Below are 22,274 nucleotides of genomic sequence, written 5' to 3' on the forward strand. Positions count from 1 at the left end.
AAAGAGCAGAATAAAATGGAATGTTATTGTTATTATTATTGGATTTTCTTTATTCAGAAACTTCTTTTTACATTTTTATATCTTCTATTTCAGGATCACAAAGTGATTAAAAATGATTAGTGAATGTAATTAACTCTATTATGTGTTGGGACTGAAGGGCTTTGGCAAACGTGTGGGGAAAGCCCAGAACTGGGACTGTAGTGGACTCTGGGTTGGTATGCAGGGACAATGGCAGAGCTGGGATAGGGGGCTGTAGGTCACCATTAAGGGGCATTGACTAAACTAAAGTTTCCTACAAAATATGCTTTTGATGATCCTTTTTATTTGACCTTTCTATAACTTTCTCTCACCTGAAACTTTTTTCTTTTAATTTTAGTTTGAATTAAGGATTGTTTAAAAGGTCCAAATTAATCCTTGATGTAGCTCTGCTGAAGTCGTTCACGAGAGATGATTTCAAGAGTTGGGATACACTAAAAGCTACTTAGTGTCCTGGTTGGATTTTCAAAGGCAACTAAGTGTCCAACTCCCATTGATTTCAATGGGCTTTAGGTACCTAGTTGTTTTTCAAAAATTGTGCTAGGTGTCTAAACATTTTAAAAATGTGACTTATGAGATTCATTCATAGTTTCCAAAATGTCCTGGGTTCTTTTTCACAGATTCCAAGGCCAGAAGGGACCATTGTAATCATCTAGTCTGACCTCCTGTATAACACAAGTGAGAGAACTTCCCCAATATAATTCCTAGAGCTGATCTTTTGGAAAAACACCCAGTCTTGATTTAAAAATTGTCTGTCATGGAGAATCCACTATGACCCTTGGTAAATTGTTCTAATGGTTAATTACTTTTGCTGTTAAAAATTTAAGCCTTATTTTCAGTCTGAATTTGTCTAGCTTCAACTTCTAGCCATTGAATCATTAAAGACCTTTCTCTGCTACATGTACCATGTAGGTACTTATACATTGTAATCAAGTCACCCCTTAACGATCTCTTGGTTAATTTAAATAGATAAAGCTCTTTGAGTCTATCACTATAAGGCAGGGGTGGGAAAACTTTTTCGCCCGAGGGCCACATTGGAGTTGCAAAACTATATGGAAGACCAGGTAGAGAAGGCTGTGCCTTCCCAAACAGCCTGCCCTCTGCCCCCTATGTAACCCCTCCCAATTCCCACCCCCTCACAGCCCCCCTCAGAAACCCCATCCATCCAACCCACCCCGCTCCTTGTCCCTTAACTGCCCTCTCCTGGGACCTCTCGCCCCTAACCACCCCAGAACCCCACCCCCAATCCAACCCCCTCGCTTCCAGTCCCCTGACTGCTCTGACCCCTATCCACACCTCCTCCCCCTGGCAGGCCCCCCGTGACTCCCACACTTATCCAATCCCCCATCACCTGACCACCCGCCAGAACCTCCACTCCATCCAACTGCACCCTTCTCCCTGTTCCCTTGACTGCCCCCTGGAATTCCCACCACTTATCCAATCCCCCAGACCCAGCTCCCTTACCATGACACTCAAAGCAGCATGTCTGGCAGCTGAGCCACCTGTCCGGAGCCAGACACGCTGCCATGCTGCTCGGCAGGAGCATGCAATCCCGTCACCCAGAATGCTGCCCAAGCGGCAGCGTGGCTGCAGGGGAGGGGGAACAGTGTGGGTGGGGGGGCAGGGGCTAGGCTCACTGGTCGGGAGCTCAAGGGCCAGGCAGGATGGTCCCACGGGCCGGATGTGGCCCGTGGGCCGTAGTTTGCCCACCTCTGCTATAAGGCATGTTTTTCTCATCCTTTAATCATTCTCATGGCTCTTCTCTGAACCCTCTCCAATTTAGCAACATTCTTTTTCAATTGAAGGAACAATTCGAATATTGGTATGAGGCTGTAGAATGTGTTAAAGCACAGGCTAAAACCTGCTAGGCTTTTTTGAAAATCCACCAGCAACTCCCTTTGAATATCATTTGGATCTATGTAACTAACTCCCTTAGGTTCCTTTGAAAATGCATCCTCATTTTCACATAGGGTATTGTACAGGCCAATAGATCTTTACTAGAGCTGGCCAGAGAATGGAGTTTCTTGCATCCGACGAAGTGGGTATTCACCCACGAAAGCTCATGCTGCAAAACGTCTGTTAGTCTATAAGGTGTCACAGGATTCTTTGCTGCTTTTGCAGTTCCAGACTAACACAGCTACCCCTCTGATACTATTTTACCTCTGTATTTGGTGCTGATGCGACTGCAGTTGGAATACCGTGTCCAGTTCTGGTGCCCAGAATTCAAGACGGGTGCTGCTAAGTTGGAGAGGATTCAGGGAAGAGTCACAAGAATGATTAAAAACTACTAGAAAAAAAGCCTTATAGTGATAGACTCAAGGAGTTGAATCTATTTAGTTTAACAAAAAGAAGGTTAAGAGATGACTTGATCACAGTCTATAAGTAGCTACATGGGAAACAAATATTTAATAATGGGCTCTTCAATCTACGGGAGGAAGGTATACCATGATCAAATGGCTGGAAGTTGAAGCTAGACAAACTCAGACTGGAAATAAGATATAAATTCTTAACGGGGAGAGTAATTAACCATTGGAACAATTTACCAAGGGTCGTGGTGGATTCTCCATCACTGACCATTTTTAATCAAGATTGAATGTTTTTCTAAAAGATCTGGTTTAGGAATTATTGTCGGGAAGTGCTGTGACCTGTGTTATACAGGTGGTCAGAGAAGAGTATTACAATTGTCCTTTTAGTATCTATGAATCTATGATAAAGAGCTCATTCTGACTATTAATACTGAGACACTGAGTATTTGGGATTTGCAATGGAGCATAAAAGAGTTGGGCCAGATTTTTAATGGTATTTAGGCACTTAAACATGCAGATGGACACTTAGTGGGATTTTGAAAAGTGCCTAGTTGCCTATCTTCCATTGAAATCATTGAGAGTTGGGCACCAAGGGCCATATTTTCAAAGGTATTTAGGCAGTGGGATTTTCAAAAGCATCTAAATGCCTTGCACCCATTGAAATCAATGGCCCCTCACCATCAAATCTCATGGCAATTTAATGTAAGGTGGGTGTATAACTCCCTTAGACCCCTTTGAAATTCCCAGGAACTCTTTTTATTTATGCTACATGAATGCCTGTAAACAGAGATTGGGACCCCATTGTGCTAGGCACTGTATAAACAGATGGTAACGGGAGACAATTCTTGCCCTGGAGAGCTTATAGTCTAGGAGTGGGGATGTCAAAAGCAATGGATTGATTGAGGAGTTGGGACTTGAGCTTTTAAATTTCTTAGATGTTTGGAAAATCCTAATCTAAATGAAAAAAGGGTGGGAGGGGAAACAGACTCTGCTAAGGTCACACAGTAGGTCCAGGAATAGAACCCAGGAATCCCGAGCCTAAGTCAAGCTTCCACCCCTCTAAATAACAATGACACTCAATGGATAAAAGCAGCAATTCATTATTGAGATGAAGAAGTATCTGTATCAAGGCTCTGGTTGCAGAACAGAGCTCTTTCTAGTCAAGTATTCCTTGAGGGCCTCTTTGACCTTCTCGTTTCTTAAGGTGTAAATGAAAGGATTCAATAAAGGGCTCACTATGAAGTTGAACACAACCACCACCTTCTGGAGGTCCAGGGAGCGGCCCTGGATGGGCCTAGCATACATGAAGATGGCACTGCCGTAGTAGATAGAGGCTACCGTGATGTGGGAGGTGCAGGTGGAAAAAGCTTTTCGCCTGCCTGTGGCTGAGGGGATGTGCAAGACTGTGGTGATGATGTAAAGATAGGGCACTGCAGTAAAAGACAAGGATGTGAGCAGAACCACCGAGGAGAAGACATACTCGATCATGAGGAGGAAATGTGTGTCGACGCAGGATAGTCTCACTAGTGGGGCATAGTTACAGAAGAAATGGTTTATCACATTGGGGCCACAGAAAGGAAGCTGGCACAGCAAAATAAGTGGGTAAAGGGTGGAAAGAAACCCAACCAACCAACAACCCATGACCAGGAAGCCACAAACATGCCCACTCATGATTACAAGGGTAGTGGAGAGGGTGGCAGATGGCTACGTAGCGGTCAAAGGACATGATGGCGAGGAGTATGAAATCCACAGTGCCCAGGAAGAAGTAGAAGTAACACTGGGTGATGCAGCCCCAGAAGGAGATGGCTTTGGCCTGGGAGAGCAGGTTCTCCAGCATCTTTGGAGTGATGGAGAGGACAAAAAGTATCTCCAAGAGGGAGAGGTTGCAGAGGAAGAAGTACATGGGGGTGTGGAGGCGGAGATCCACATACACAACGGTGATGATGGCCATGTTCCCCATTAGTGTCAAGGCAAAGATGGCCAGTAGCAGCATGAAAACCAGGAGCTCCATGGGCTGTGACAGTGAGAAGCCCAGAAGCACAAACTCCAGCCCAGGGACCCTGTTGATAGCAACCATTCACTGTGTCCCTTTATCTATGTCATATCGCTGCTTTAATTCCTTGGGCCACTTCCCTTCAGCCCCGCGCCTTCTTCACCCCTACCTCAGGACCTTGTCTGAATAGTGTCCCAGCTACCAGCCTAGAGCTCCTTCTCACTCCCTTGGCCAGCCACACACCAGCCACACTCCACCAGTTCCAGCAATGAATGGACTCATTCTGGCCCTGCAGCTCTTCTTTTACAAGCCTGCTGGGCCCTGATTGGCTGTGTCCCACATAGCCCTTCTAGATAGCTTGGAGGATCCTCTCCACTGCCTTTTTCAGGGGCAGGGTGTGGCAGGGCCATGAGGTCTTGAGCAGGGGGGGCAGTTTGTAAAAGGACGAATTCTTCTGTTGGCCTAGCTACTGTTTCTCAGAGAGGTGGATTCACTACATCAATGGATAAACTCATTCCACCGACAAAGTAAGTGACACAGCTGCAACACTGTAGCTGTGTGGCTGTAGTATTGACATGTGCAAATCTTCATTGGAGCAGGGAGTGAAACCTTGGTCTCCAGAGAATGCATTAGTCACTAGGGTATAGAGTTATTCCCACTCTCTCTATACCTTCTAGGACTCTACACACTAATTTCTAGAACATTCTCCTGGGATACCCACATTCCACTCCCTGCTCCAATGAAGATTTCAGTACATACACAGAGTAGAAAAGCTTCAACAGAGGAGATTGGGAGACACGTCTGAGCACACCTACCAGATTAGACCCCCACAAGTGAGATACCTGAGGGAGCAACAAGTTTGTAAATGCCACTGGGGAGTTGGCATGAGTCAGTATGCCAGTATGGCATGCCAGTATGGCATGAGCTGAGCTGCTCAATGGTATCAGTAATTTGATGGCTTCCCACAAGCCCACTGGCAAAAATGTAGGCACCTCTGGGACTTTACTGGTGGAAACTTAGTTACCTGAGGACACTAGGCAACTATAGGGCAAGGTAGCAGGGGTTTCATTACTGTTAATAGTGTCTAAATGTTGGCCTTAGGAATCTAAGTTAGGCAGTAAGGCACCTAAATCCCTCTTGTGAATCTAGCCCTAAGTCTTTAGAGGGTGTGGTTACAAAGAAAACCTAGCAACTATGACCTGAGTGAAACCCCTATGGCAATGTCTGAGTAAACAATAGCTCGGAAATGTGAACTGACTCATTTATTTCAATGGGTGCTCTTACAACCTGGCCCTGCCCTCGCCCTTGTCAGGCATCAGTCTGTTGTACTCAGACCCAAACTATAGTTCCCATGTGATTCTAACCCCTCTTGGTCTAGATAGTGACTGGTCACTGTCCCTAGCTCTGGGTCTCTTTTAGGCATATTGCCAGGTGAGGACCCCCTGTATGACACCCTTCTTGGGCAGTGGGAGTCTGTAGTCCACCTGACTTAGACCACAAAACAACTGACTTATTTCTCCCATCCACCAGTTACTTATACCCATTCCCCCTCACCTGGCAGTGGGAGCCCAGACAAATCCTTCAGGGACAATGCAGCAGGAAAGCAAGAGACGCAAACACTTTACAACACAACGCCAGAGGTACAAAACTTAGGAGAACAACATCCTCATGGCACCCCTCTCAGTCTGATTTCATCACCCCTGGTTCTGGTCAGCATCCTTAGGTGATGCTGAGTCTCACAGCCACATCCTGTTTCCAGGTGCTTTTGCTGAGGGAATTTCCCAGCTCCAAATCCTACCCCTGTTTGCTGTTGTGTAGAGAGTCAATCAAACTCTGCGGTCCTGCCGGCAGAAAACCCATTGTTCCAGGATAGAAGAATCAGTACGTGTTGATGGCCAGTGATGGATCTCTCCCTGTGACTGATTTCCAAGGCATCCTGCACTCTAGCAGGGGCAGCAGTGCTCAGAAAGACTGATGCTGTCAGGATGGGCCACTTTTTCACTAGCATCTGGATGCTCTAAACCAACAAGGAGGTTACAATGGAAAACAAATGTCTTAATGAAGGTAACAATCTCAAAATTGCTAAAGCACATAGGAATGCTATGTCATCAGCCCTGTACAAACCTAACTCTGCGTTCACAAATTCTTTGTGAGTGAATTTCCCAGGTGTTTTTATTTTTGTTTATTTTTTTATTCTATTGGTAGGAGATTAGAAGTCATTTAGGCAGTTGTAGTTGTCAGACATTCATAGAAATGTAGGGGTGAGAGGGACCTCAAGAGGTCATCAAGTCCAGTCCCCTGTGCTAAGACACAGAATTTAACTGCCCTTCTAGTTAGAAAGATTTTCCTAATCTATAACCTACATCTCCCCTGCTACAGATTAAGCCCATTGCTTCTTGTTTTATCTTCAATGGACATGGAGAACAATTTATCAACGCCCTCTTTATATCAGCCCTTAACATACTTGAAGACTGTTGTCAGGTCCCACCTCAGCCTTCTTTTTTTAAGACTAAACAGGCCCAGTTTCTTTAACCTTTCTTCCTCTCAGGTTTTTGAACCCTTTGACCATTTTTGTTGCTCTCCTCCATACCAGGGCTGCTCGGGGGGCAAGTGGGGCAATTTGCCCCAGGCCCCAGGCCCCACAGGGGCCGACACGAGAATATAGTATTCTATAGTATTGCAACTTTTTTTATGCAAGGGGCCCCTAAAATTGCTTTGTCCCAGGCCCCCTGAAACCTCTGGGTGGCACTGCTCCAGACTCTCTCCAATTTGTTCACATCTTTCCTAAAACATGGATGTAATAAAATACAGACCAACCTTTAAATGTGACCTGCCCTTCTGGATTTCTCCTGAGTAAGCTGCCCCTTTCTAAGACCCTTCTCCAGCCCCAGGAATGAACCCCTTCCAGCTCATGCCTCTACTTCTCTCTGGGGTGGGATCCAGAAATCCAGCCACACTCCAATGGGGTTGCCAGTTTCCCCCTTCATGGGTGCCAACCCCATTACCTTTCAGGTCCAGATGTTCTTGGACTCTGCCAAAGTTCCCCGTTGGGACCCTGTGGTCAGGAATAATTTGCAGTGACACAGAAACAGGAGTATTTGTCCAAAACGTGCACAGTGCTTAGAGAAGCAGATTTTTAAAATAACAAAAAGACCTACAGGACCCATTGTCTTCCTTATGTTTGACATTCCCCTCCAGCCCCTTGGTAGACATGACCTACCCTTGGTGTCTCCTGTTCTCTCTGGGCACCAAGTTACAGCTTGACCACAGCAGTTCCTGCCTCTCACTCTGTCTGTCTGTCTTTCTTCACCCTGTTGGCTCTGGGTCTTTTTGTTAGGTTCCAGCAGAGCCAACCACTTCCTTTTTAATCCTTCAGGGTCTTTTGATCTCAGCCCTAGCCTTAGGAAGAGTAAAACATCCTAACATGGATGGTGCCAGCCAGGTTGGTTCTTCCCTCAGTTGATGACCCAGTCCATTGTTGTCTTAACCCTCTGAAGTGGGTACCTCAGAGGCTGAATTACCCTTCATGGGTTCCTTAACAGCACACTTTACAACCTCCTTTGCTTTAACATTACACAGTCAGAGAATCACAGAGTGAGAAGAGACCTCAGAAGGTCATCTAGTCCACCCCCCTGCTCAAAGTAGGACCAATTCCTAGACAGATTTTTGCCCAAGATCCCTGAATGCCTCCCTAAAGGATTGAACTCACAACTGTGGGTTTAGCAAGCTCCTCCTCAGACCACTGAGCTATCTCCCCCTCAAGTCAGATGCCAATATAAAACTAAAAAGGGAAACCAAATTATACATCGTATTGTTAAGCAATAGTACAGACATTTTCCGATTTTGTGACACCTCCCAAGTTGAGACACTTCAATGGGTCTCAATGATCAGAAAAAAACAACTGTATTTACGAGAACAAAGAAATGTTACTCCTGGTCAAGAATTTCCTCAGAGCCTCCTTGACTTCTTTGTTCCTCAGACTGTATATGATTGGGTTGAATGTTGGAATAATGACCGTATACAACAGGGCGAGGGCTCGATCGGTGTCCACAGAGACATTGGAACTGGGCCTCATGTAGGTGATAAAGGCGCTGCAGTAGAATAAGATGACCGTGATTAGGTGTGAAGCGCAAGCGGAGAAAGCTTTGTGTCTCCCCTCGCCTGAGTGCATCTTCAGAATGGTGCAGATGATGCTTGCATAGGAGGTGATAATTAAGATTAAGGGGACTATTGTGAATGCTATAGTGAGAAAGGAAAGAATGGCATTGATGAGCGATGTGTCCGTGCTCACCAGCCTAAGCACTGGGAGGACGTCGCAGAAGAAGTGGTTGATTTTATTCGGCCCATGGAAGGGTAACGTGAATATGGCTCCCGTTTGCTCACATGCCACCAACTTACCCACGATCCACACCATAGCTGCCAAGTTTAGGGTGACCTTTCTGCTCATGATGAGTGAGTAACGCATGGGGTTGCATATGGCAACGTACCAGTCATAGGACATAACAGTCAGCAGGCCACACTCTGTGCTGCCAAAGAAAAGGTAGAAGTACATCTGGACTGCACAGCCCAGGAAAGAGATAGCCTGCTTCTCTGACAGGAGGTTGGTCAAGGTCTTAGGGACGACCACTGAAGTGTAGCAGATCTCCAAGACTGACAAGTTCCTGAGGAAGAAATACATGGGGGTGTGGAGGGCCAGGTCAGCAACCGTGACAGCGATAATGAGGCCATTTCCTATCAGTGTGAAGAGGTAGATGAGTAAGATGAGGACAAAAAGAAGGGGCTGCAGATGCTGGAGGCCTGAGAAGCCCAGAAAGATAAACCCTGTCACTGCTGTTAGGTTTTCTTCCATAGCTCGGTCCTGTTGAGACCACATAGGTATTTAGATCCCTCTCAGGGGTTTGCATGGTATCTCATAATAGATAGAAATACAGATTAGATAGAATCACAGTTACACAATCAGCTTCACCCCCTCCCCTTTCTCATCTCTCTATGTTCACACAGCTCAGGTGTTCTATCCCTTGGATCTTACTCATCTCTGGTTGGCGATTCTGACACCCTATCCCACACTCACCTCAGGAATGGACATTGGTAGCTGCTGTGTCCAATCCAGAGGGGCAGTTGGGCCACACCTGAGCAGCGCTGCGACCCCGTGCACTTGGTCACAATGCCTGGAGTGGGGGGCTGGGCACAGCCCTGCAGGACAGGCAGTGCAGGAGCCTCCACTGCAGGGTGAGTCATGGACACACACAAAAAGTCATGAACAAATGGGAAAATCACAGTGTCTGTGACTTCTTTCCCATTGTGACCGACATGCAGCCCTATGAATGATTATTAAAGAGCACCCCCACATTTGTTCCCATTTCCCTACCTCACACAGTGCCATCCCATTAATGAGAATAAGTGTTGAGAGAAAAAGCACTAGACAAACCAACAACAAACAGCCCAGACACATGGCTGGTCTCGTCTAATCTTACACTTCACTGCCAGCTAATGTGGTTAGATTTACCTCTGACGTTACTGGAACACAGCTGGACCAATTTCTGTTCTTCTTGACAGATAAGATTCTCCATTGTGTCTGTGGGACTCTGAAATCTGGGTGAGATGAGAGAATCCTGTAGATGAATATATTTTAGGTGTCATTGAAAATGACATTGCAAATAGATAGCGTCGATAGGCAGATAGATGAATCATTCATTACTATTACTTATCTTGATAGAAAGACATTATGCAGAATACCTTTGATAAGACAGAGAGAAAGAAATTAAGAACAATTCTGTAGATTAGATACATAAGAGTAAATTAGATTGAGTGATTAGATGACAGAGAAGGAGAGAGAGAGAGGTTTTCTATTTTTCCTTCAATTCGGGAGATAATTTAGGTGTTGATGACTCCAGAAAATGAACTTGGGGTCATAATAGTAAAGAAGGAAAATGCCTCAGACTGTCCCACAAATACCTTACTCTGAGCAGTCAAACCTTCCCACTTCTAAGCAGTTCCATCATTTCTGAAACTGACTTATCTTGACAGAGAAGTTTCTCTGCTAGTGAATCTGAGACATCAATCCTTTCTGTACTGTTCAGTGACTACTGGGATAAAATCCCCAGGGTTCTACTGACTATGGGTGCCTGGGAGAATTAGTAATTGTATTCTGTTTGTAAACACTTTGATCAATGCAATCAACTCAGTAATAAAGAAGCTACCATTAAATACAGAGATGGTCCAATCCAAATTGCAATGTCAACTGTACTTGTTGATCAAGGTCAGAATATTAGTTTACTCTCAGTTCTCCAAGCACTTACTGTAGACATATTCTTCATCATGATTAAGATGTGTTTGTTGCAATAAGGGTCTGAGACCTTAAAGCCTAGACAATTTATATAAGCTTCTCAGGAACAGGCTCCTGAAGAACATGTAATAAGAATGTATAAATTGTATCTACAAATGTCAAGAACAAATATAACTGATAGGTAGGCCAAAAGCTTTTAGCACTAATTGCCAGTGATCTCAACAGCATAGATCTTGGTGGAACTGGTGTGAGGTCTGACTAGTCTTTTAAGAGACATGGTGTTCACTTCATCATGATCTCAACATCCAACTGGGAACACATTGCTCCCCATTGTTGGCACTCTCAGGATGGAGCTGAGAACTCACTGGACCATGGGTAGTTATTAACTCCCCTCGCATCCCTACAGTGACTTCTTAAAGACAGAGTTGAGGCACTCTGGTCAAGAGTGTGTGTAGGGAAATTCACAGTGCCGTTTCCTTGCTGTGATAGATCTACAGAAAGCCAAGGACAGCATCCTCCAGGGATGTCAGCTCTTCCCACCATTAATTTCTAAATCTCCAGTTCAGATCTATCCCCTGGCAGACATGACTCCAATTTGTTACCACATGATGGCTGCTTGTCTCATGTGAAATGTATGCAGTGATTCTCAGACCAGCTCTCAGCAGACAAGTCTCCATGTCTAAAATGTATTCACCAACAGCCTTGGAAATAATTTGCAAACTTCTTGGTAAATTCATCTCAGCAGCCAAGGGCTAGTGGCGAAATTCACTCCAGTGTCATTCCCAAGCCATTCCCATTGGGGGTAACTTTCAGTGTGAACTGGAAAATCATCTCCCTTATGCTCGTTTGAAAATCCTGGCCTAAACCTGCAAAGTCTTTGAGTGGTGCACAGGTCTTGAGTGTATTTGACATGGAAGTATCATGGACATTGAACTAGCCTGGGACACCTGGCTGCAGGCTCCCCAAGGCAGGGCTGAAGCAGGTTAGTGGGACAGTGTGCTGGAACTGTCAGTACTTCAGCCTTAGCCTGAGCTGTTTGATGAGTCACTGGAGGAACTCTGTCCTCCTCTGCAGAGTTGAATTAATGCCTTGTTTTATAAGGGTTTTCTTCACCTTCCTCTGAGACATCAGATCTTTGCAATTGACAAAGTTATGACACTGATGGCAACAGTCTCAGGCTTTAGAGACAATCTTTTCTTGCCTGTGATTTTCGCCAATCATGATTATTAAGAAGAGGTGGTATATGAATAAAAAAACTTCTGATTTTATAAATATATTTGTGAATAACACGGTAAGGACACTTCTCCAATGGCCTGAAAGAAGTCTGTTAGAAGAAGATTGACTGTTTATAGCAGGTAGCTGAGCATCAGCTTTTCTGAGTTCAATTCCTAGCTCTGGGAGAGGAGTGAGTGTAACAATTAAAGTGTGTTGGGTGGGTGGCTTGGGGGCAGATGGGAGTCAAGATTTTTAGAGAACAGGGAACATCAGGGAGTTGATTCTGAGTATGTATGTATTTCATAATCTCTCTCCTCCTTCCTGTGGAGGCCAACTGTCTTCTTTAATTGACAGCTCTTCAGAGAAGGGACCAAATTTTCAATTATACCCTTATTATGGGCAGATCAATAGATCCCCTGTCCTGTTTGGATCATCTGAGCATGTATATCACTCCCTACATGGTTGTAGACTTGGATTTTCAAAGGATCCTAGTGGATTTAGGCTCCAAAATGCAATTCAAAACCAAGGGGAGTTGGGTGACTGACAGTCTCAGCCTTTAATATTTTAGCCATATCATCAAGGTCTATAAAAATGACCAAATGACCATAGACTGGTGGACAGAGTCTGTGACTGGTTTCATTCCCCTGAAGAAAGTCTCAGTTTTCAACAGACTGGGAAGGACTAAGGAAAGGGATTCTTATTCTGGGACATGATTCCATTAAAACATGAAGGCGAAGACTCACAATCATCCAACTCCTATTGACTTTGAATAGCATTTGAGAGCTTCCTCAATTAGAATTTTGTGAAATTCCAAGTGGGCTGTCAATGTAGTTATGGAATACAAATCTTGCACACCTTGACAAATTTCTTCACACCCATCCCGTCAAACTTTTTACACTCCAGATGTCAAAATTGGTACTCGCCCCTCAGTGCTGGTTGGTCAAGGGACAGTGCTAAGAGACTTGTTCGGGGCAGTGCTAAGGGGGGCATGATGTAGGTCCTGCACCCAATGAGCATCTGCTCTGGGGCACAGGCAGGAACTTTTGGTGATAGTTCCTCCTCTCCCCTTAACCAATCAGCACTGAAATCCAGAAATCACAATTGTCAATATCTCCTGAAACCACGCTTCCCAGGGCATGCGTTATGAGTGTTTGGTTTTATCTCCAGCGCCCATGACACCTTCTGCATCCTGCCCACACTCCCATCTGTCTGTCGGTCTCAATCTAGGGCTCCATGCAGGTCCCATGGGAGCGTGAGCCAATTGGGTGGGGCCTTGTGGTCAGTGGGGCCCTCAAACCCCAGACTAAACCGAGAAGGTATCTAGGTCAGAATCCTGACCTCTAATCAGTCAAGTGTTGACAAGTTTTGCATCCCCAATCTATTTTGAAAATCACCACCTGAATAGATAGAGTCAATAGGTAAATAGAGGAGTCATTTATTTCAATAACAAGTATCAGAGAGGTAGCCATGTTAGTCTGGATCTGTAAAAAGCGACAAAGAGTTCTGTGGCATTTTATAGATTAACAGACCTATTGGATCATAAGCTTTCATGGGTGAATACTCACATGCATCTAACAAAGTGAGTTTTCACCCATGAAAGCTTATGCTCCAGTATTTCTGTTAGTCTATAAGGTGCCACAGGACTCTTTGTTGCATATTTTGATGAGTAAGCTTGAGAGAGATAATGATACACAGTCCATTTCACCATAGAAATCACAGAAATCATAGAATCTCAGGGTTGGAAGGGACCTCAGGAGGTCATCTAGTCCAACCCCCTGCTCAAAGCAGGACCAAACCCAACTAAATCATCCCAGCCAGGGCTTTGTCAAGCCTGACCGTAAAAACCTCCAAGGAAGGAGATTCCACCACCTCCCTAGGTAACCCATTCCAGTGCTTCACCACCCTACTAGTGAAAAAGTTTTTCCTAATGTCCAACCTAAACCTCCCCCTCTGCAACTTGAGACCATTACTCCTTGTTCTGTCATCTTCTACCACTGAGAACAGTCTAGATCCATCCTCTTTGGAACCCCCTTTCAGGTAGTTGAAAGCAGCTATCAAATCCCCCTTCAATCTTCTCTTCTGCAAGCTAAACAATCTCAGTTCCCTCAGCCTCTCCTCATAAGTCATGTGCTCCAGCCCCCTAATCATTTTTGTTGCCCTCCGCTGGACTCTCTCCAATTTATCCACATCCTTCTTGTAGTATGGGGCCCAAAACTGGACACAGTACTCCAAATGAGGCCTCACAAATGCTGAATAGAGGGAAATGATCAAATCCCTCAATCTGCTGGAAATGCCCCTACTTATACAACCCAAAATGCCATTAGCCTTCTTGGCAACAAGGGCACACTGTTGACTCATATTCAGCTTTTCATCCACTGTAACCCCTAGGTCCCTTTCTGCAGAACTGCTGCCCAGCCATTCGGTCCCTAGTCTATAGTAGTGCATGGGATTCTTCAGTCCTAAATGCAGGACTCTGCACTTGTCCTTGTTGAACCTCATCATATTTCTTTTGGCCCAATCCTCTAATTTGTCTAGGTCCCTCTGTATCCTATCCCTACCCTCCAGTGTATCAACCACTCCTCCCAGTTTAGTGTCATCTGCAAACTTGCTAAGGGTGCAGTCCACACCATCCTCCAGATCGTTAATGAAGATATTGAACAAAACCGGCCCCAGCACCGACCCTTGGGGCACTCCACTTGATACCGGCTGCCAACTAGACATGGAACCATTGATCACTACCCGTTGAGCCCGACCATCTAGCCAGTTTTCTATCTACCTTACCGTCCATAAATCCAGCCCAGACTTCTTTAACTTGCTGGCAAGAATACTGTGGGAGACTGTATCAAAAGCTTTGCTAAAGTCCAGAAATAGCACATCCACTGCTTTCCCCTCATCCACAGAGCCGGTTATCTCATCATAGAAGGCAATTAGGTTAGTCAGGCATGACGTGCCCTTGGTGAATCCATGCTGACTGTTCCTGATCACTTTCCCCTCCTTTAAGTGGTTCAGAATTGATTCCTTGAGGACCTGTTCCATGATTTTTCCAGGGACCGAGGTGAGACTGACTGGCCTGTAGTTCCCTGGATCTTCCTTCTTCCCTTTTTTAAAGATAGGCACTACATTAGCTTTTTTGCTCCTCTCAAGAAAGCTACCCCACATTTTCTGCAGTCCCCGCTGCCCATTTGAATTCTGGGATTTCCCCACAATGCATGCTGGGGGGAAAAATGTGTCGAGGGTGGTCTTTGGTAACTGTCATCATTCAACGTGCTTTCAGACGTCTCAAGGGGAGATGGAGGAGCTTACTGACTCACTCGGATCTCAGCGAAACCATTATCCCCATTGTTATTGCAGCTTGCTGTGTGCTCCACAATCTCTGTGAGAGCAAGGGGGAGACCTTTATGGTGGGATGGGAGGTTGAGGCAAATCGCCTGGCTGCTGATTACGCTCAGCCAGATAGCCGTGCAATTAGAAGGGCCCAGCGGGAAGCGCTGTTCATCCTGGAGGCTTTGAAAGCTAGGTTCCTCAGGGAGCAGGGTAACCTGTGACTGTTCAGTTTCTTTACAGAGAAGCTGAACCTGCCCCTGCTTCAGCTACTGTTGACTTTCTTCCACGGTTACATACCCCGTTCACCACGTTTCCCCCCTTCCAACACACGTTTAAAAATAAAGTTAATGGAACATTGTTAATTAACAATGTTTTCTTTATTAATGAAGTCGCGTTAAAGGGTTGAAACAGGGACACAGACTGTGGTTGGTAGGGTGTGCAGTGATGTTAAACACCGCTTCTACACTCGAGGAACGATAGGCTCCAGCTCCTAGAGCAGTCTGCAGTGCCGGACTGGTTGTTTCAATGGAACCTGCCATCCCTCCTTTTCGGGACTCTGTGTGCGGGGGCTACGTGACCTTGTGGCGGGGGAAGATGGTTACAGATTCCCCTGCTGTGTGGCTCTGTGGTCCGGGACAAGGACCACTGCATAAGTTCTGTAACCGCCCTCCCATGCCACAAAGTCACGTACCTCCCCCCCACACACACACAGAACATGGAAAACACCTCCCAGAACGACCAGGGTGCCTACTGACTGCACTGTTTGTGTGACCTGCTGTTGATCCTGCCCCCGTGTCTGTACCCTGGTAAAGGTGACTGTCCTATGCAATTAACAACCCCCTTCTCCCCCCTTCACAGACAGTCTTCTGTAGAAAAACTTGACAGAAATAGTAATTAACAGCAAACTATTTTTAATAATCAACTACACAGTTAGGGGATGAAACTGGGATTGGGGCTTCGGTGAGCCAGGAAGGGAAGGACTTCTCAACATTTAGGGAATGAGAGCCTTCTTGTATTTGTGCACTCTGCAGGGGTGCAGTGACAGTTTTCACGGCCCCTGTCGCCCCTCCTTCTTGTTACTTTGGGTGAGGAGGGTTTGGGACTTTGTGGCGGGGGAGGGCGGTTGCAGATACAGTGCAGGGGGGGCTCTGTCCTCCTGCCTGCGGTCCTGCAGAACATCCACAAGGCGCCGGAGCATGTCAAATTTTCCCTGGGCATTTCCTGTGTGGCTGGTCAGAACATCCAAGCTCGGACTGCTGTCCAGAGCGTCAACAGAGTGGTGCACTATGGGATAGCTTCCAGAGCTACTAAGGTCGATTTCCGTCCACACATAGCCTAATTCGACATAGCCATGTCGAATTTAGCGCTACTTCCCCTCGTCGGGGAGGAGTACAGAATTCGAACTAAAGAGCCCTCTAGGTCGAACTAATTAGCTTCCTGGTGTGGACGGGTGCACGGTTAAGTCGAATTAATGCTGCTAAATTCGACATAAACTCCTAGTGTAGACCAGGCCTTAGCTCAGCCATTTGGGTTCTCAACTAGGAGGTGAAAGATCCAGCTTCAATTTCCCCCTCTGCCTTAGGAGAAAAGGGATTTGAACAGGGAACTACCACTTCTTAGGTCAGTACTATAACTTAGAAGAGTACTATAACTATTATTCGTGCTTAATTTCCCTTTCTTTTCCCCTCACAAAACCAATTCAGAAGTTAATATGCTTCCTTGAGAAGTTCATGCTTCTCTTCAAGGCTGCCCTCAGGGAATCTTTCATCTGCTGGTTCCTCATGCTGAAGATGAAGGGGCTCATGAGAGGGGTCACCACTGTGCTGAGCAGGGCCACCAGCTTGTTGAGTGAGATGTCGCTGCCCGAAGGCCGGACATACATGAAGATGCAGCTGCCATAGCCCATGGTGATGATGATGAAGTGGGAGGAGCAGGTGGAGAAAGCCTTGTTGCGTCCTGAGTGGGATGTTATTTTGAAGATGGTGGCAACAATATAAGTGTAGGACACCACTGTCAGGATCAAGGAGCCCAGCAGAATGGCGGAGGAGGTCATGAAACTCAGCAGCTCCACAAAGCTCGTGTCCACACAGGACAGCTTGACCAAGGCCAAGCCGTCGCAGAAGAAGTGGTCAATCTGGTTGGCATTGCAGAAGGGCAGGGTGATGACCAGGATGGTGGGGATGATGGTGGCCAGGAACCCCGTTGCCCATGACCCCACCACAAGCTGGAAGCAGAACTGAGCATTCATGACCATGCTGTAGTGCAGTGGGTTGCAGATGGCCACATAGCGGTCATAGGACATAACGGCCAGCAGGACAAACTCACTGCAGCCCAGAAGGAAGTAGAAATAGCACTGAGTGATACAAGCCAGGTAGGAGATGGACCTGTCACCCGTCAGAAAGCTGGCAATCACCTTGGGTAGGAAAGAAGATGTAATAAGGATCTCCAGACAGGAGAGGTTCCAGAGGAAGAAGTGCATGGGGCTGTGGAGGTGATGGTCTAAGAGGATGATGGTGATGATCATGATATTGCCAGACAAGATCAGCAAATAAGAGGCCAGGAAGCCAACAGCAATGAGGCATTCCAGATGGCGGGGGTAGAGGAAGCCAATGAGGATGAATTCGGTCACGGTGGTTTGGTTCCGCATGGCTACATTGGATCTATCTGTGAGGGGTAGAGGGAGAATGGAGGGAATAGGGAATAATGTGTCAGATGAACAGGAGGAAAGAAAAGTAGAAAAACAGAAGAGTAGAGAAGAGGAAAGAAAAGATCAGAAGAGAACATAAAAGGAAAAGGAAGAGAGATACGGAGGAAAAAATTATAAACTCTAGATGAGGAAAGCAAGGGTGAAATAAGAAAAGTGAAGAAGACAAAAGAACAATACATCAAATAAAAAATTACCCTGTGGGCAATGGGTGGGATGGAAATAACAACAAGTCAATGTGAGCAGGGAAGTGAAGAAAACGAGAAGAGAAAACAAAAGGCAAACAGAAGAGGAAAGAAAAGTGGAGGAGAGAAAAGCCCCCAAAATAAAGAAGAGCAGAGCTGGGTGGAATTGTTTCCCTAAGCAAATTTTTTACTTTTTTTAGGTGTGGGGGCGAGAGGGGAAGAAAAAAGAAAAGTTTTCAGCTGAAAACTCTTCAAAATTTCTGGTTTTTATTTTCTTAATGAAAAGTCAAAAATTGTCCACAGAATGCAGACACTTACCACAAAAGCTTTAGTTTATTTGAAAACCCATTTATTTTTTGTCAAAAACAGTTTTGATAGAAATATTTGGACTAGCCTTAAAAATAAGGAAAGAAAAAAAAAGTAATAACAGGAGTGGGTGGCTGAGATTCTGTGGCCTCCCTTGTGCAGGAGGTCAGACTAGATGACCATAATGATCCCTTCTGACCTTAAGTCTATGAGTCTAAAAGAAAGGAGAAGTAAAATTAAAATAAAGGAACAGAGAAAAGCAATAAAGGAAAGGAGACGGTGAAAATGAAAGGAGAGAACTGAAGAAAGAGAATAAAAAAGAAAGGAGAAAAATGTAGGAACCAAAAAAAAAGGAAGGAAAGAAAAAAGAAGAAAAAAAAGGAGTGAAAGAAAAAAAAGGAGAGCAAGGAGAAAGGGAAAATGAAAATATAAGAAAAAAAGTTATCAAAATGGAGTTAAAAGATATTTAAAAACAGAAAGAGAAGAGGGAAAAGAAAAACAAGAAAAGGAAATAGATAAACAGAAAGGGGGGCAGAACAGCTACTCACGTTAGTCTATGTCTGTGATGTTAGGAAGATACCATAAGGCCAAGCCGGCTACACACAGATTGAGTCTTGTGCCTCAGTCATCACCAACTATTTTAAAACAAATTCTTGTAGGGTAATCTTTTAAATTCTAGTCCCTGCTCTTTTGGATTAAATACTAAAGTAGTTTATTCTGAACTTCTTCAAAGACTGAAAAGTAGTAATCATTCTGATTTTTCCCTTCATGTCAAGCCGTGAGAAGCCCTCAAACAGCACCTGCAACATCAGGGTCTTTTGACTTGTCCAGCGGGTATTGTCACGTCTAAGCAAATTGTACTTTCATATGTTGACTCTAGTTCTTCTGGTCTCACAATCTATTTGCCGTTCTCTGTGAAGTAGGTCTGCCTCAACTGGGTGAGGCTGATTAGTTTTAATGATCACAGGTACCCCAGGGGATCCACTCACTGGAGAATCCCAGAGCCACTTTTTGAGATGTACATGGAAAGATAAAAAATCATGACACTTTCCAAGAAATTTTAACTAGGTTACCATCTGTGAACCCAACTACTGTACATTTCAGAATGTTTTAGCCTTTGCCCATATGTCATAGACTCACTTGTGATGGCAGAGACCTTTAATGTGCCATTTAATTCATTTCATGTGCCTCCTACCTTATAATTATTGTGTTCCTTACACTTCTTTGGTATGCGGCATGGTCCAGTGGGTTATGCACTGGTCTGGGCAACAGGAGATGCTCACTTCTAATTATATCTATTCCATTTGCTCTGGGCAGATTCTTTAGCACTAAGACCCAGATCCAGAAAAGCATTTAGGTGCCTAACTACTGCTGTGACAATTGGGCCCATCATTTTTGCCTGCTTGGGAATTAACTATGGAAAGTTCACTAAATAAATGTTATAAACAGGTTAAGTCCCAACTACTGCTTCAAATGAAATGTGATTGGAAGGACTTTAACAATAACAGCTCCAGCCCATCTCAACTAATTTCTTCACTTTCCCTCCAAAGGACAGTTATTACTGTCTTTGATGCCATCAAAGAGACTGACAGATGAGGGTGGTTGGTTTTTTTTCCCTTCTAAAACTCTCTTCAGCTAAAGGGACAGGGAGCGAGGGACGCTGTTAAAATGAAAACCTTATTTAATACCTTACATTTCAAATGCTTTAACTGTGCTTTCTTCTTTTCTTTATCTTTAATAAAAGGTTAAAAGGATTTTAATGGTGTGTTTGCCATGGGATTAAGCAGGCTGAGGCCTGTGTGTATCAAACCCTGAACTTTCTTTAACATTGTTTGATATTGGACAGTGACATGGTTATGGTAACACCTTTGACTTTTTGGGCCCACGTATTCCATCTTAATTAAAACAACACTAGTACTTTAGACACCTACATTCAAAATTTAGGCAGCACTGAGATCCTCAAAGGCCTCACTTAGCTGTTGCCTAACTCTGTAAGTGCCTTAATTCACTCAATGCCTAAAGTTTTGCTGCAAAAGTCCCCTAAGTGCTTACGTTTCTGCCTCTAGGCATGCACACTGCTGCCTCCCTTGAGGTGCCTGGTTGCCTCTCTCAAGTCTGAGTCCCAGCCGGATCCTCAAACCAGGTGAACATAGGCATTGCTGCACTTCTTTCTCCTGGGGAACTTGATCTCAAAACCGAACCTTGAGGATCTCCACTGGTAACCTCCCTCCAACCCGACAGATCACCTTTCAATATGACCCGCTGCAGTCTCCCCTTTAACCAGTTCCTTATCCACCTCTGGATTTTAATTTTGATCCCCATCTTTTCCAATTTAACCAGCAATTCTTCATGTGGTACTGTATCAAACGCCTTACTGAAATCAAGATATATTAGATCCACCGCATTTCCCTTGTCTAAAAAATCTGTTACTTTCTCAAGAAGGAGATCAGGTTGGTTTGGCACGATCTACCTTTCGTAAAACCATGTTGTAATTTGTCCCAATTGCCATTGACCTCAAGGTCCGTAACTACTCTCTCCTTTAATATTATTTCCATGACTTTACATACTACAGATGTTAAACTAACAGGCCTGTAGTTACCCGGGTCACTTTTTTTCCCCTGCTTGAAAATAGGAACTATATTAGCTAATCTCCAGTCAAACGGTACAACCCCCGAGTTTAGAGATTTGTTAAAAATTATCGCTAACGGGCTTGTAATTTCACTCGCCAATTCCTTTAATATTCTAGGATGAAGATTATCCGGGCCGCCGGATTTACTACCGTTCAGCTGTTCAAGTTTGGCTTCTACCTCGGATACTGTAATTTCCAACCCCGCACCTTCATTCCCATCAGTCACTCTGCCACTATTCCTAAGCCCTTCATTAGCCTCATTAAAGCCTGAGGCAAAAGACTGAGAGAGAGTCCTACACCAGACCATCCCATAATCCAATGATTAGGGCTCTCTTTTGTAGCGTGGAAGACCCAGCTTCACAGATCTTCTCCACATGAGGTACGGGGAGAACTGTTGTGTTTTCTATAGCACATTGTGGCCAACACACTTGGGTCGGGTCAAACGTTTATTTGAACCAAAAGCATTTCTTGAGGTTAACAGCCACTGTTAAAGCAGTAGATAGTAACAGATAGGCAGAAAAAGGTTAGGACCAGTTACCTCTCTGAGGAAGCTGAGTCAGGAACTCTGGGTGGAGAATTGGCTCTGGGCCATGGGAGGGGGAATCTCAGGGTATGTCTACACTACAAGACTATTTCGAATCAACTTAAGTCGAATTTGTGGAATCGACCTTATGAAGTCGAATTTGTGTATCCACACTAAATACACTAATTCGACTGTGTGAGTCCACAGTAACGGGGCAAGCGTCGACTTTGAAAGCGGTGCACTGTGGGAAGCTATCCCACAGTTCCCGCACTCCCATTGGAATTCTGGGATTTCCCCCCAGTGCATGCTGGGGGGAAAATGTGTCGAGAGTGGTTTTGGGTAACTGTCATCATTGAACCATCAGTCACGCCCTCCCTCCCTCCCTGAAAGCGCCTGCGGGCAATCTGTTCGTGCACTTTTCTGCTCAGTGACAGTGTGGGCGCCACAGCACTGCGAGCACGGAGCCCGCTGCAGTTATGGCCAAGGTCAACTCCTCGCACCTTATCGTCCACCTCTTCCACAGTCAGCTGCTGAGAAATCGGGCTACTTTTCAATGGTGCTGCGAGCACTGGTGGACCATGGGGGACGTTTTACCAACATCAACGGCGGGTGGCCGGACAAGGTTCATGACGCGCGTGTTTTCAGGAACTCTGGTCTGTTGAGACGCCTGCAGGAAGGTAGTTTCTTCCCGGACCACAAAATAACTCTTGGGGATGTGCAGATGCCTATAGTGATCCTTGGGGACCCAGCCTACCCGCTAATGCCCT

General features: G+C 45.2%; 2 protein-coding genes and 1 pseudogene across 2 annotated transcripts; all 3 read right to left on the reverse strand.

Moving 5' to 3' along the window:
• Positions 1 to 3,467: 3,467 nt before the first annotated feature.
• LOC123346767 lies at positions 3,468 to 4,419 on the reverse strand (annotated as a pseudogene).
• A 3,823-nt stretch (positions 4,420 to 8,242) lies between these two features.
• On the reverse strand, positions 8,243 to 9,184 carry LOC123346768 (olfactory receptor 10A7-like). Its single transcript, XM_044984228.1, has one exon. The coding sequence runs from the start codon at positions 9,182 to 9,184 to the stop codon at positions 8,243 to 8,245; it is 942 nt and encodes a 313-aa protein (XP_044840163.1).
• Positions 9,185 to 16,859: 7,675 nt separating this feature from the next.
• Positions 16,860 to 17,807, reverse strand: LOC123344809 (olfactory receptor 6C74-like). Its single transcript, XM_044981287.1, has one exon. It carries the CDS (start codon positions 17,805 to 17,807, stop codon positions 16,860 to 16,862), a length of 948 nt encoding a protein of 315 aa, XP_044837222.1.
• Between the last annotated feature and the right edge of the window lie 4,467 nt (positions 17,808 to 22,274).

This window comes from Mauremys mutica, chromosome 12 (assembly GCF_020497125.1).
Source record: "Mauremys mutica isolate MM-2020 ecotype Southern chromosome 12, ASM2049712v1, whole genome shotgun sequence".
NCBI lineage: Eukaryota > Metazoa > Chordata > Testudines > Geoemydidae > Mauremys > Mauremys mutica.